General features: G+C 32.4%; 1 protein-coding gene across 9 annotated transcripts in view; it reads left to right on the top strand.

The window, feature by feature from the left end:
* Pcnx1 (pecanex 1) overlaps nt 1-14221 on the top strand; it is a 175034-nt gene that overhangs the window by 60052 nt on the left and 100761 nt on the right. For 6 of the 9 annotated variants that reach the window (XM_074067660.1, XM_074067667.1, XM_074067662.1 and 3 more), the window contains 2 exons: nt 2983-3115; nt 8654-8838. The exons of 2 other annotated variants lie outside the window; for them this stretch is intronic. In XM_074067660.1, the coding sequence (XP_073923761.1) occupies nt 2983-3115; nt 8654-8838 (318 nt within the window). The remainder of the gene's footprint in view (nt 1-2982; nt 3116-8653; nt 8839-14221) is intronic. One more of the 9 variants, XM_074067661.1, reaches the window with a different exon arrangement.

Here is a 14221-nt window from a genome sequence, read left to right as displayed (position 1 = left end):
TGTGAAAGTGCTTTGTAAATTGTAGATTGATTTTGTAAACAAAACCACCGGTGCCTTTTAATCATTTCAGAAGTCCCCTTCATATGTTGCTTCAAATGTTATTCTTCACAAGTAGCCCTAATAGGTGAATCTCCTGAAAAATTTATACACAATTATATTTGAATCCACTTTTCTGGGAGAAGGTTGTTTCCTTTCATTTTATTTGCAGAGGATGTAAAAAGAGTAAGGATTAACCATAAAAGTAAGTAATCTTACCACATCTTTTAGGAATCATTTAGTTTCTTCAAAGCATTTTATATGCCCCATTGTATTTGTCTGGTTGCTGGAATTATGGGAAATATCAGTAAAGATAGGCAAATCTGCTTTGATTCAAAAATACATCTGATAATTTCTTTGTTGTTTGTTGACTTTTCAAAAGTGCAGTGGTCCTTTATAATTCTTGCACAGATGGGAATTATTTTAATTCAGAATAAATGCTTAGAAATTGTGCAGTGGGTCCCACCCGTTACTTGACTCCAAGAAAATGATGTTTATGAGCATTTGTTCTTTACGAGAACAAAGTCTTTGCATATTGCTGTTAGCACTGTTTATTACTGACATGGAAAGTAAGAAAGGAAAGTTGTTTAAATGAAATGAATTTCATACCTAGGTAAAAACATTTCTTTTAGGACTTTTTTAGAATTTAGAATTTAAAAAAATTGCTTTTAGAATTTTTTTTGCAGTATCATTTGACTGTTTATTTCTTTATATGATAATTCCATTCTGAAGTAAAAATTTCAGTTTTGTTTTGTTTTGAGCTACCGTCTCACTGTGTAGCCCAGAATGGCCTGGAACTCACTATCCTCTACTTCAACAAATGTCTTATTTTTCTGAGATGTGTGTATACTTACTTGTTTTATACTTTTGTCATTTTCTTAAAAATTTAATTTCCTAATAACATCTTTTTCTGTTTTTTTTTTTTTTATGGTACTAGGGATTAAACTCAGGGCCTCTACTAACTAGGCAAATGATGTGCCACTTGAGCCATATCTGTAGCCCTTCTTGTTTTAGTTATTTTTTAGACATGGTCTCGTGCTTTTGTCTGGGTTGTCCTCCAACTGCGATCCTTCTGCTTTTGCGTCGCTCAACAGGCATGTGCCACTACACCTCACCTCTGAACAGTACAAGTTGCTCATCTAACTTTTCATTTCTTCCATCAACCGGTTTGTTTTCTTCTTTGCTTTGTTTTATCGTCATCCAGTGAATGCCCTGCCAGTTTGTTTTCTCGTTTGCAGTGATATAAATTGTATTTTCATTTCATGGAGATTCTGGTTGTCAGGAATTGACAATGTGTTTCATAGATTGTGATTAAAAAAAGTCAACTTTGATTTTTTTAGATGAGCACTAAATATAACTTTCTGTTGGGTGGGACTGTTCTGTGTTTGCATTGTCTAATAATGGTAGCTTCTAGCTCCATGTCACTACTGAGGATTAGAATTGTGGCTCAGAAATGTGAGGAACTGAAGTTTTAATTTCCATTAAATACAAATTTAAATAACCATATATAGGTAGTGGCTCCCATATTTGACAGCACAGTTATATATGACCAGATTTAATCATTATTGTTTCCTTGAACATTTATAGTTTTTGAATACATGAGCTTTTGTCTCACAAATAGCAGCTTTGCTACCTCTAAAGAAATTTATGTTTGGAAAGAATGTTTCTGCACTAACTTCTTTTGTCTTTATTCATATTTAGCATCACATACCCTTTCTCAAAATCAAGATATTCCTAAAATACTGAAGTTACTAGGAAATAGCAGTTATTTAATATTCAAATGGATGAAAATCATTTTACATTTTGTTTTGGAAACCTAGGCTGCACAGTTACTATTATTTTATTAAGTTTATGCAATTCTACTAAGCCTCTGTTTTGATTTTCTTATTGTGTACTTGGTTTTAATTTGGACTTTTTCTAGATTAAGCTAAGAGTTTCTGTGCTTAGTATTTTGCTGATACTTGCTTCCTAATGTTGCTTTGACTGTGGCCAGGGCCTTAGAGTTTTTGAATAAAGTTTGATCTGACAAAGTCCTTTATAGTTAAGATAGATGCTATCTTAAATATTTAACAAGCTAGTTGTGCAACCTGGCAGTCAGTGGTTTCATTTAGTGCTGTCAAATAACAGCACAAAGTACTGTGAGATAAACTCACTGTCTTACTCCTTGACATCTACAATGAAGTATAGAAGTTCCCCAACTTACAGTGGTTTATGATGAGTTTTCAACTTTACGATGGTGCAAAGTGATATGCATTCAGTAGAACCAGATTTCACATTTATCTTTCCCAGGTAAGGAAATCTGATCAGAGACTCTTTTTCAATGTTGGGAAGCAGCAGCAAGCCACAGCAGTTGGTGGTATAATCATCAGAGGAAACAGCCAGTACTCCACAGTGTGCTTTATTGCTAGGCTCTGATACTTTGTAGGTTAGTGTAGTAAATGCATTTTTGACCTTATATTTTCAATATGTAATGGGTATTGGTGTGTAACCCCCATAAATCAAGGAGTATCTGGACTGACTTTGCTGCTTTCATTATTGTCATAAGCATAAGAAACTAATGTCCCATTTCCATTAGTAGAAACTAGCAAATCCTTTTAAGGCTGACTTAAAGGAAGATTAAAGGAATATGTGGCAAAAATTAATGAGACGTTCAGGAAAAGATTTAAAACAACAGAAATTTAAAATAGAAAAGTGGCAATGAAAAGACAGGAAGGTCAGATAATAGAGCCGGCATATTATTTTTCAAAAAACAAATTAACTGGATAAATGACACATTTTTTATGTTCTCTGATACAATAGAGTAACAATGTACATCACGAAATAACTTGGAGTAAGTGGACAATTCCCTTTCCCCATGAGGGTGGGAAATCCAGGGAAAGACAGGCTCAGCTGCTATTTACATCTCTGACCTAGGCTCCTATTTGACCTAAGTCTGTCTTGATGCAGCAGCACAGGCCAGCGAGGAGGCGGTGGCATTTCGCCGTGAACGCAGCACATTTAGGCGCCAGGCAGTACGGCGCAGGCACAATGCAGGGAGTAACCCTACCCCTCCTACCTTGCTCATCGGATCACCCCTCAGGTATGGTATTTTAAAATTCCACCAAGTTTAGCATGCATGCAATAGTCCTTCTCATTTGTTCTGTCAGACCCAAGAAAGTATTTGAAGGACTTTGTTTTCCTTTTCTTTCTGTTTCTCTTTTATACATTTCAGCTCTTTTAGGCTTTTTCTGCATGTTACCGTGAGCCTATTGCATTATGCATGTCTTCCTTATTTTACACTATTCCAACAAAATGATTAGATTGGTTTTGCCCATTTTAGTTGAAAAATCACTTTAGAGCAGTTATGGAAATATAAATAATAGGTCTTAAGTTAGCTTTTTTCCTACTCCCAATTAATATTAATGCAACATCTTTTTCTCAACATCTTGACAGTGATAATGTGAACAATTACGGACTGGTGGGCCTCTTGACCTCACCTTGATAAGTCAGTTTGACTATTTCATGTCACTAAAGTATGGTATTTTATTTTATATTGCTTAAAAGTTGATGCCTTTTATTTCACCATCACCAGGACCTAGTAAATGACATAGAATTAAAATATTTATGTATAGTATGGTCAACTGGACATTTCTGTTGATATGCTTATCTAATTTGAATTTCTCAATCCCTGTGATGTATTAAAAACATTTTTATCATTTCCAGTATTCTCAAGTAACAGACATCCATTCATAGTATTGGAGATAATTTTCCATTAAAAGTTTATAGTGTTTTATTCATAATTGCATCAAATCTAACCAGTCCATGTCTAGAATTAGAAATCTCAAAGCCAGTTCAAAAGACTTGTGCCTTGATTTATTTTAAAAAGACAAATATTGACATAAATATTTGTGGTGGTTTAAGCAGTGAATATATTATGCTACATACTTTTATTAATCTCTGTGCTCCCCAACACCATTTTACAAATTATTTTCCTGCCACATTTTAATTTCAACTTCAAAAAGAAGAACATTTGACAAAATAACTTCTGTTAAGTACATGGTAGGTTAGAAGAGCTGATCCTTCCCTTTCCCTTTTTTAAATCCTTATTCTTAAGAGTAGCAAAATCCTGCTTTAAAAAAATTTCGTAAAATGTTTCCCAGAGATGTGAGACCTGATTATGTTTCTGGGTTTTACATTATAGCCAGGAACTTCATCTTTCAAAATTCCTTCAACAATACATAATTTAATGAAAAGTGGTATGGATCAAACTAATATTTAAAATATGAAAATGGGAAGGCAACCAATTAAAAACATTTCTTCTAGAAACCTTTGCTTTTTGTGATTTCTCCTCTCCTGTGTCCTTTCTACCTCTTTCCTGTCTAAAGGGACTTTTATTTTTGCTGATGAATATGGGGCATAGTCCCAATATGCAGAAAGAGCTGAGTATTTTATTTCTCTATTTTGTTTTTAACTTCTTTTTTGCCTCTTGAATAATACTTGCTAATAGGCAGCTTCTCTGCCTTCCTGCCTACTCTGTGTTTATATTTCTTAAATTTTTTTTTACCTTCTGGTTTTAGTCTTTAAAGTTCTTTTATTAGCCTGTTGAATCTCACTCAGCAAACAAATGTAGATACATTAGTTTTTAAAATTTCTTTTCTCCTTTCTGGTGGAATATAAACGGTTGTTGTTCTAATTCCAGCCAATCACATAGTATATCCCCATCTTTTTCTGGGGCTTTAAATATATCACATCTTGGATATGGTGTTGAACTTAGTTATAAAAGATTCACATTAGACTTCTTGGAAAGTAATCTTCCAATAGTCAGCCTGTATTTTTTGTTGAGGTCCCATGATATTTCCAGTGCAAAGGTTGACTATATCCTAAATAGACTGACCTGTCATGAGTGATGTAAAATAAAAGTTAGTGTTAGGAATTAGGAAAAATACCAATTTGTTAAAAACATCTTTTTGCAATTGTAAAAATATTCAGGTAAGATATATTGGTACTGTTTTTCAGTGTGAGCTATTGAATAATAATCTCATCTTAAAAACAGGGTAGAATGGTCATTTAAAACTTGGAAAGCTTTTTTGTCAAAAAAGAATGGAGTACATGTGGCAACACCTTCCTTACAATTGCTTCTAAATACTAGGAAAATCTAGTGAATAGTTCCCTTTATTCATGAGGGATATGTTCTAAGACCCCTCAGTGGTTGTCTGGATAATGTAAAACCCTGTACGTACTATATTTTTTCCTGTACATACATACTTACAATAAAGGTTTAATTTCTAAATTTAGTACAGTAAGAAATTAATAATAAAATAGCAATTATAATGTGTTAAGATAAAAGGTAGTTAAAACTTATGAACCGTTTATTTTTGGAATTTTTAATATAATATTTTTGGATTGCTATTGACCTCAGGTAACAACAACTGTCAGATAAAGGGGAACTATTACAATTTTTTAAAACTTTTGTGAATAATTTAGCACTCCAAAAATCAGTTGGATAAGATATGTGTTTACAAGGTTTGGGAGTGAATCATTAGCTTCCTCATCAAGAATTTGCATGTTTTTAATAATGCTTTTTGAATAAACTCTTTCAGAATTATTTCTTAAACATTTTATAATTGATTTAGCCTTGTAGGTAGTTTTATAGGCCCTTGCTAATTCTCCCCAGTTACTACAGCTAACAACAAAGATAAATATTTAAAATTTTTAGTAATACAAGTATTAAGAGTTGTATATTTATATTTATTTTTCTAAAGTCATATATTTTTGAGTCCCAGTGAATGGACTGGAATGGAAAGCAATCATCAGTGTAGCTTGGGGAGGGCGAGAAAAGCTTTAGTGTATCTTAGATTTATTTTTAAAAATATGAGATTGAAAGGTCTGTAATAAAATAAGGTTATAATCCATACTTAAGAGTCCATACTTAGAAAATTGTAGGGATCATTTTGTGCTGAGAGATGCATCCACCAAATATTGTTTATGTACTACATTCAGGACACTCTTTTCTCTGGAATCTGGAGATTCTTAGGAATAATGGAATCATACTGAGCTTGGCAAGCTCAGGAGACACTTGCCAAGGGAACTGTGACAGAATAAAGTGGAATGTGCCAAGTACAATTTAAGTGGTATAGAGGAAGGAAAGACCAAAACCAGCTGTGCTTCTGTCATATCAATTAGGGATGTTAGTGTTCTTACATGTCAGAGATGCTAGTGGTAGCCAGTGATAGACCTAGACTTTTACCTTTCCTTTTGCTGTATTATAAAGTAGTTGGCTACCTTTTCTCAAACTGATAATTTTCCACATAATTGAAACTGTAAAAAAGGTACATTCATGCTAATTATCAGTTAGAAATGAAGTGTAACCCCGCTCCCCCAGGAATGGTTCCTGACAATTTATGCAAAAATGACAACTTTTTTTTGTTGAAGGGTTTTGAAATAGGGATTTCAAGGATATAAATATTTTATTACTAGCTTTTGATGTTCAGACTTGACATTTATATTCTCATAGATTTTGGCTAATTTCCTTTTTTCTGGAGTTGGTTTTTATGTACTTCCCAATATTTTGAAAATATTTTCTGTATTTGCATATATATTGTACATCGTTGGATTGAGAATCACTATATTTTTAAATACATTCACATTAAAATACAACTAACTGCAATTTAATACCTTTGCCTATGATTTTTAAGTGAAAATTGATAGAAAATTTTGTGAGTACATAGTCTATAAAATTCTGCTGTCTTCTAAATCTAAAAGGACATGGTATTTGAACTTACTGAAACATCTTTCCTCACTACTTTCTGCTTTGAATTTGTTCATTTTGGTTAGGTTGGGGATAAGTTTAGATAGCTTCTGAGAAACAGCACAGATTAGTTATATATGTACAGAAGATAAAAGTTTACCTGTTTATGTTATGATTATCTCTTCATTATCTATAGTATAAAGATTCTATTCCAAAGTTATTAAATAAATATTTTCATACTTATGACTTAAATAGTATCAGTGCAGAGTCCCAAGTCAAAATTTTGCAGATTTGGTTTTCTCATATGTTTTGTGCATTCCTCTATTCTGCTTTAGAACCCCTACTTTTCAGTGTGTCCTAAAAGAAGCCTGAAAAATGAATGCTGCTGGTTAATAGAACATCCTGTGATGGTAGAAATATAATCTTCACTGTCCTGTATGGTAGGCACTAATTTCTAGCTGTTGTCCACTGTGGTAGCAACTAGCTAAGGCATTTGGTTATTGAACATTTGAAATGTGGTTAGCATGAGCAAGGGCCTAAAATTTCAATTAATTTATAATTGTCCAGGGCTATTGTATCAGGCAGTGTAGTTCCAGAATATTCTGATGCCAAGCCATAGGCTAAGCATTATATACAGTGTTTTCTATTTAACCTTTTATTTTCACAGTTTATAGAATATAAGTTTTAAATAGATACCAAAAGAGCTATTACACTGAATTTGGAGGATTAGAGAGAAGTTAATACTCATCAACAATGATAACATGTAAGACCATTCTAATAGCATTTTTCTTTTTGTTCTAGAGGTCTAATAATTTTAGGAACAGCCTCTGGAATTTTTCAGAGTAAATTTATGTTGACAGAATGCAATATTGCTTGAACACCATGTAGAGAATGATGCATAATAATTAAAATGAAATGTTTTTATGAATTTCATCTGTTTAAATTTAAATATTTTACTAGGAACATTAAAAGTCATATCAAATTTATAAAAATATAAAATGTAAAATGAGTTAATATGTAAAATTTATTTCCATGAATAAATTTGATAAACAATAAATTTATAATCACAAAATGCTAAATATTTTTCAAAATTTAGAAAAGATTAGGATATTCTTTGATCAGTTACAGGTTTGTAAATTATTCAGGTTTTCTAAAATGATGGATCCTTGTTAACAAGGGAACAATATGGATTGGAAAAGGAAATCACAAAATTTGTTAAGGGAACATAATTTTTAATTAATCCTTTGTATATAATCAATGTGGCCTATTTCAGAAATACAGAGGTTTTTATAGATAACACTTCATATTACTTGTCTGGCAATTTTTCAACGGCCATGTGTATTTCAACTGGTACAGTCAGGTTTTCTGGTTCTCTTGCACTAGTTTGTGATTTTCTTTTGACTAAAAATTGTCATCCTGGTTGCATTTGGTAAGATCCTTTGGCTTTCAAGTACGCAGAAACTTTATTTTATTGTGATACTGAGATCTCAGAATATTTTAAGGAAATTTCCAGAATTTCTGTAAGGTTATAAGTAAAAGTGCGTATTTAATTGAAAAGTACGGTTTATCTTTTGGGGAACCTGAATGTATATTCATGATTCTTCTTTGCTGTTGTTTCCTTACCTTAGAATTTAGTTGGCTTGAGATGGAAGAAAGTTGCAAATTGATCGGTGTAAATCTGTATTAATTGTCTATTGCATTCTTCACCATGAATCAGGATTAAAAGGACCAGAATAAGAATAATCTGTATATTTTACAAACTTGGTTGGCTCTTTCTTAGGTTACATTGAAAAAACGTCTTTTTTGAAATCAGTGTTCTATATTGATTTCATTCTAGCTATTTTCTCTTTTCTTCCCTGTAATGTCTTCCTAATCCATGTTCTCTCCTAGCCTTCAAGATGGTCAGCAAGGCCAGCAGTCCACAGCGCAGGTCAAAGTCCAGTCCCGCCCCCCTTCCCAGGCTGCAGTGCTCAGTCCTAGTGCCTCCTTGCTGGTGAGAAATGGGAGTGTCCATTTAGAAGCCTCACATGATAATGCATCTGCTGTAGGCGGTAGCAGTTTGCACGATGAACTTGGTATGCAGGCCTTATGTAATCTTGGTGATACAAAACTTTAATGCAGCAATTCTTTCCTGAGATTGCTTTATTTTGGGACTGTGCATAGGAACACTGCTTCCATAGGATTTGCCCCATGTGTAAGGAAAATTTGACTTTTGCTTTTTACTTTTCTGTTTCTTTCTGTGTTCCACTTTTTCTTTTGCGCCTGCCCGTTATTAATAGGTAGGTAATATGTTAATAAATGTTCATACTTTAGTAATTTCTCAAAATAATATGGACAATTCTGTTACTCCCAGGCACTTATACCATATGGGAAAATGTGGATTAAAAAATGATTTTGACTAAACCTTAATTTCTTTGAATTCTTTGAATGGTTTATATATAGGACAGGCAGAAGTGCTTTCTAATGATTTGTTACTTTAAAAAAAAATTTCCTAATCTTTTTTTTTAATATGTCCGTATTTAGTAGGATTTATTATAGTCCTAAATGCAGTGTTCTGCAGATATCATGGCTCTGTGTTAATATCAGATAAGTTTACAAAATATATTTCTTTTTCCTTTTAATATGTCTAGAAATATACATCTAAGTTATTAGCTAATTTTTGGAGCTGTAGTATAGTTTAAAGCCTCAATAACTCATATCTACTCAAATACCTGCATTATGCATTATTAAACAATAGAATTTTATACTTGGATTTCTATTTCTCTACATGGTCCAGGTTTCTTCATGCTTAGGATGCAAATTAATAGTGCTTTAAGTAAATCTAGTGAAGAAAATCTTGTTATGCCGAAATATTCACTTCAAAGCATTTACTCACTATGGTTTTATTTATCCGTGCTTTTTACTTATAAAGATGACAAAGCCAGCTGATCTGATGTGGTGTAAGGTGCCAAAATTAGGTTTAATAAAACCTCATGTGCTATCTATTCTTGGAATCCTTTTACATTTTGTAAAAGTCTTACAAAATGGGTGGGAGAATTGGTAAATGTGCATATTGATGAAAATAATCATCTTTAGCAGATCACACAGAAACTTGGAAATGGTCATCTAAGATATGTATGAAAGTACCATGTGTGTGTGATCATTTCTAAATAACATTAGGAAACAGTGAAACACTTTAATTTTAAATGTAGACTGCTTTTGCTTTTGCCTTTATAATTCAGAGAGGTAGGAGTGTGCTTAAGGAGGGTACTGGAGAGAGAATAAGGTAGATTTCAATTTAGTTGTTTTAGTTGCAAGTAATACTTTTTAGTTGCAGATAAAATCAGTCATGTGATAGTATCGATATTTATCACTGGCTATCCCAAAGTTCCTTTGGACAAAGGATTTGTGAATCTGAGTATAAAATTGTCCACTGGCTTCATGGTAGTAGTAGATTGGCTAAAGTGAAGTAAAAAAGATTCGTTTCAGATTTTTAGATTTACCAGAGCAAACATAGGAGATGATTTTCCTCAGTAAAAGTTTATAGTTTGCTTAACATATTAGTTAAGCAGCTTTAGTTATAAAGTCTTATTTTAAAACTACATACAGAATGTTAGAAATACAGATGTCTGAATTGTCTTACCATTCTTAGGGCAAAAAGTCTCTTCTAATTGGAATATAGTTCAGCATTTGTTGGTGGACACTCAGGACAGTCTTTTGAAATCTGGGTTCAATCTTTTGTGTTTATCTGCCTTCTGATAGCTCGTGTTGGCCTATGATAGGTTAATGCTACCACATTGAATGCTTAGTTATTTAATAATTAGTACAGAAGAAACAATGAATGGAAAGTGATACCTACTCCATACCATATAAAGTTGTTCCAGAAATTTACCAAACAGATATTTGGTAGAGAAACTATAGTACTTTTGTGGCATGGTTTAATTTTCTTGGTGGTTTTAAGTAGCAATATTAAGATAATTTTGTGAGTGAATTTGGGTACTGTATACTCAAGTATGTTAAAAGTTACCCACAATGTTCTCTAAGAGTGTGGAATTTTTACAAAGGATTCCTAGCAAATGAGAAGCCCTGAGTTTAAAACCCAGGACTCCCAAAAAGAAACAAAAATAAAAATAAATGGTGTAATTTAGAAGATAAACTTGAATTACTGCTTTTCTCAGACTTCCATTTCCATGAAAATGTAGTAAAAATTTTTTTAAAGCTCAAACAACATAGTGATGAATAAATTTTTAAATTAATATTTTTGAAAATATAATTTTCATCAGAATTTCCCAAATCTTTCAGTGTAATATATTCTTTAAATGTCATGTCTTAAAAGTCTGATTTCATTCTGATCAGTGTCTTATTGAACTTTTTTATTGAAGTGATTTCATGCTGTTTGTGGGTAAAACTGCAACAAAAATAAGCAAAATAAACTGGCATAGTGCCCAAATGAAGTCACGTAAGAGACTCTGAGTTTGGAAGGTCTTAAAATTATACTTTGTGTTTGCAGAGCCTTTTCTATAAATGTTAATAATCACTTGTTAGTAGTTATGAAATTTCCTCTTCCAGTTACAGTGTCAGTATGTATCACAGCATCTCAAAAGAAATGTTCTAGATAATATCAGATAGTATAGAAAAATTGGCCTGTGGGTTTTGTTTTCTTGTGTGTGTGTGTGTGTGTGTGTGTAAATGGTGAGGATGTAAAATTTTTTTTATCTCCATTTGAAAAATTAAAATTGATGTAAACAAGTACAAGGGAGTGGGATTTTTTTGTTTTTGATGGGTTTTTTTGGTAGTATTGGGGATTGAACTCTGGAGCCTTGAGCTTGCTAATCAAGCACTCTACTACTTGAGCCATGACTCCAGTCTGGGAGTTTTAAATTTATCAAGAAAAATAAAAAATATGTAAATATCGTAAGTTGTTCTTCTCTGATTAAAGCTTTCTTGCTTTGTTTAATGTTTTAGGGGTTTAAAATTGATTCTCGAATTGATGTTTTGAGGGTTTTTTGTTTCATTACTGAACAAGTATTAACAAACTATTCTTAGAGATAGTCTACTACAGAGTTTTAAATTAACTAGAAGATGTAGTCAGCTCCAGAAAACTTACAGGAAATCTGGCAACACTCTGTTGAGTGTTAACTTCTTATTCAGCAGTTGTGCATTATTAAGCAGAAGTATACTTCAGATCCTTTAAATTTTTTTACTATTAAAAGCAGAGACTGAGATGACTTGAAATACTTTAGTGATTTTTATTAGAGTTAGTCTTGGTGTTTATAAAATATGTGTACTACTCTGTCTATTTGGGCTATATTGTAATTACTTTTCTTGGTCTCTGTAAGTACAGAGTTAGAACTTTGTGAGACATTAGAGTTTATTCTATAGTTCTTTATGTTACGGTAGATCATTTTCATTCATCTGACAAAAAAGTTACATTCTTTGTGCAACAACCTTGATCTTACCCTTTTTAAAAAGTGTTTTTGAGTATAAAGTGATAAATTCTCTTTTTAATCCTTTCTGGGGGGTTGAAAGGCAGCATAAAATAAAGTATAAAAATGAAACTAAAATATTTATTTTTATTGAAATAATACAAATTTTATTATTTACAGAATTTTGACTTATAGCTTAGAAGATGCCATATGGCTGCAAAAGAGTCTAGGAAGTGGTTCTAACTAGGTGGACCTAGCATAGCTGAAAATCAGTTAGGAAAGGGTGCTATTATTAAAAGGAATAAGGAGAGGATGGATACTGGAGGTCAGTCATCAGTTTTGGCACGATAAGATGATAAGGATTTCACATCAATATGATGAGGAATAGTGAACTATGGAAAAAGCTGTTTTACATTGATGGGCCAAACAGTCAACCTTGCTTGTCATTTTTTAAATTGGAAATTTAAAACAGGATTGAGATTATTTTTCATCTGTTGAAAGTGTAGTGGTGTCTATTGTTCATAAAGTTTTGGAGAAATGACTAAATAAGAGAACATTTTTGAATGGCAAATGGGAATTATAAACCAAAAATGCCCATGTCTTTTAATGTACAAATTTTATAAACATGCAAGTTTAAATTCACATAAATATTCGTTGTAGCAATGTTCATAATTTTGAAAAACTGCACAGAACTTTTAAGTGCCCACCACTGGAAAACTGATAAATGATGATACACATAATGTAGTAATTCATGACTCATAGTAATTGATCATGCAGTATTTAGAACTCAGTACATCTGTATTATTGACATTCATAAGGGAAAAAATGAAACATCATAAGTGTACATATGAGGAAAATAATCCATTTGTCTTGGGACAAAATGCATATAAAAATTGTTCAGAATAACAAAGATTATGTTCTTGGTAGTAGCTGTCTCTGGGGAATGGAGAACTTTCTTCGTTTTATATACTCTTTGACTCGTCTAAAGAAAATATTTTAAAAATGGAACAATAAACAACAACAAATACCAATGACATTCTCTACAGTCTTGGTTAGAATTTTGTGAAAATTTCACTGACTACACGCTGTCTCATATTCATCCGTCCGCTTGGACTCTTAGCTAAGTAGTCTTTTTTTCCTCCAGTTTTATGGATATATAATTTAGATATAATAAATTTTACCCGTCTAACATGTACAATTTCATGAGTTTTATCAGATATATACACCTGTGAAATACCACAGTCATGATGCAGGATGTTTCTGTCACTTTTAAAAGATTCTTTGTGTGCCCCAATGCAGTCCCTCCCTGTTCTGCCTCTGGCCATGGGCAAGCACTAATCTACTTTTGGTCACTGAGGTTTTTCCTCTTCTAGAAGTGGACATAGATACCATCATATAGTATGTGACCTTTGGTGTTTAGTTTCTCATATAGCATAATGCTTTTAAGATTTATCATGTTAAATGTTAGTTTCTTCCCTGTTGCTAAGTATTACCATATGAACATACTATATATTGTTCCTGTTGATGGAAATTTGTGTTGTTTCTAGGTTGGGGGTATTGGAAACAAAATGTCTGCATTGTTTTTGTTTTGTTTTGTTTTTAACAGTTCTACATTCCCACCACTGAGTTCCAAGTGTTCCCATCTTTGCCAACATTTGCTGTCTTGGTGTTTATAACTTTAAACCTAATGGGTACACATGATGATATCTCATTGTGGCTTAAATTTGCATTTCTGTTACCATTTGGTGAGCATCTTTTGATGTGTTTATTGAGCACATAAATATCTGTGACCACAAATATGTCATTTGTGTCCATATATTTTACTCATTTAAATATGTAGGTTGTTGGTGTTTTAACTGTTGAGAAATAAGAGTTTTTTTGATATTTTAGATTCAACTTATTTGTCTAGTTACAAATATTTTCTTCTTTTATGTGACTTACCTTTTTGTTTACTTGACCAATCTAAATGTCATCAACATTGTTACCGTAGATTATTTTGCCAAGATAAGAAGCACATGCCCCTTTGATGTAAGCAGATGCTGAAATCAGCAGA

This window comes from Castor canadensis, chromosome 3 (genome assembly GCF_047511655.1).
Source record: "Castor canadensis chromosome 3, mCasCan1.hap1v2, whole genome shotgun sequence".
In the NCBI taxonomy this organism is placed as follows: Eukaryota; Metazoa; Chordata; class Mammalia; order Rodentia; family Castoridae; genus Castor; species Castor canadensis.
The sequence above is the reverse complement of the archived record's forward strand: the minus strand, read 5'-3'. Positions and strand labels throughout refer to the sequence as shown.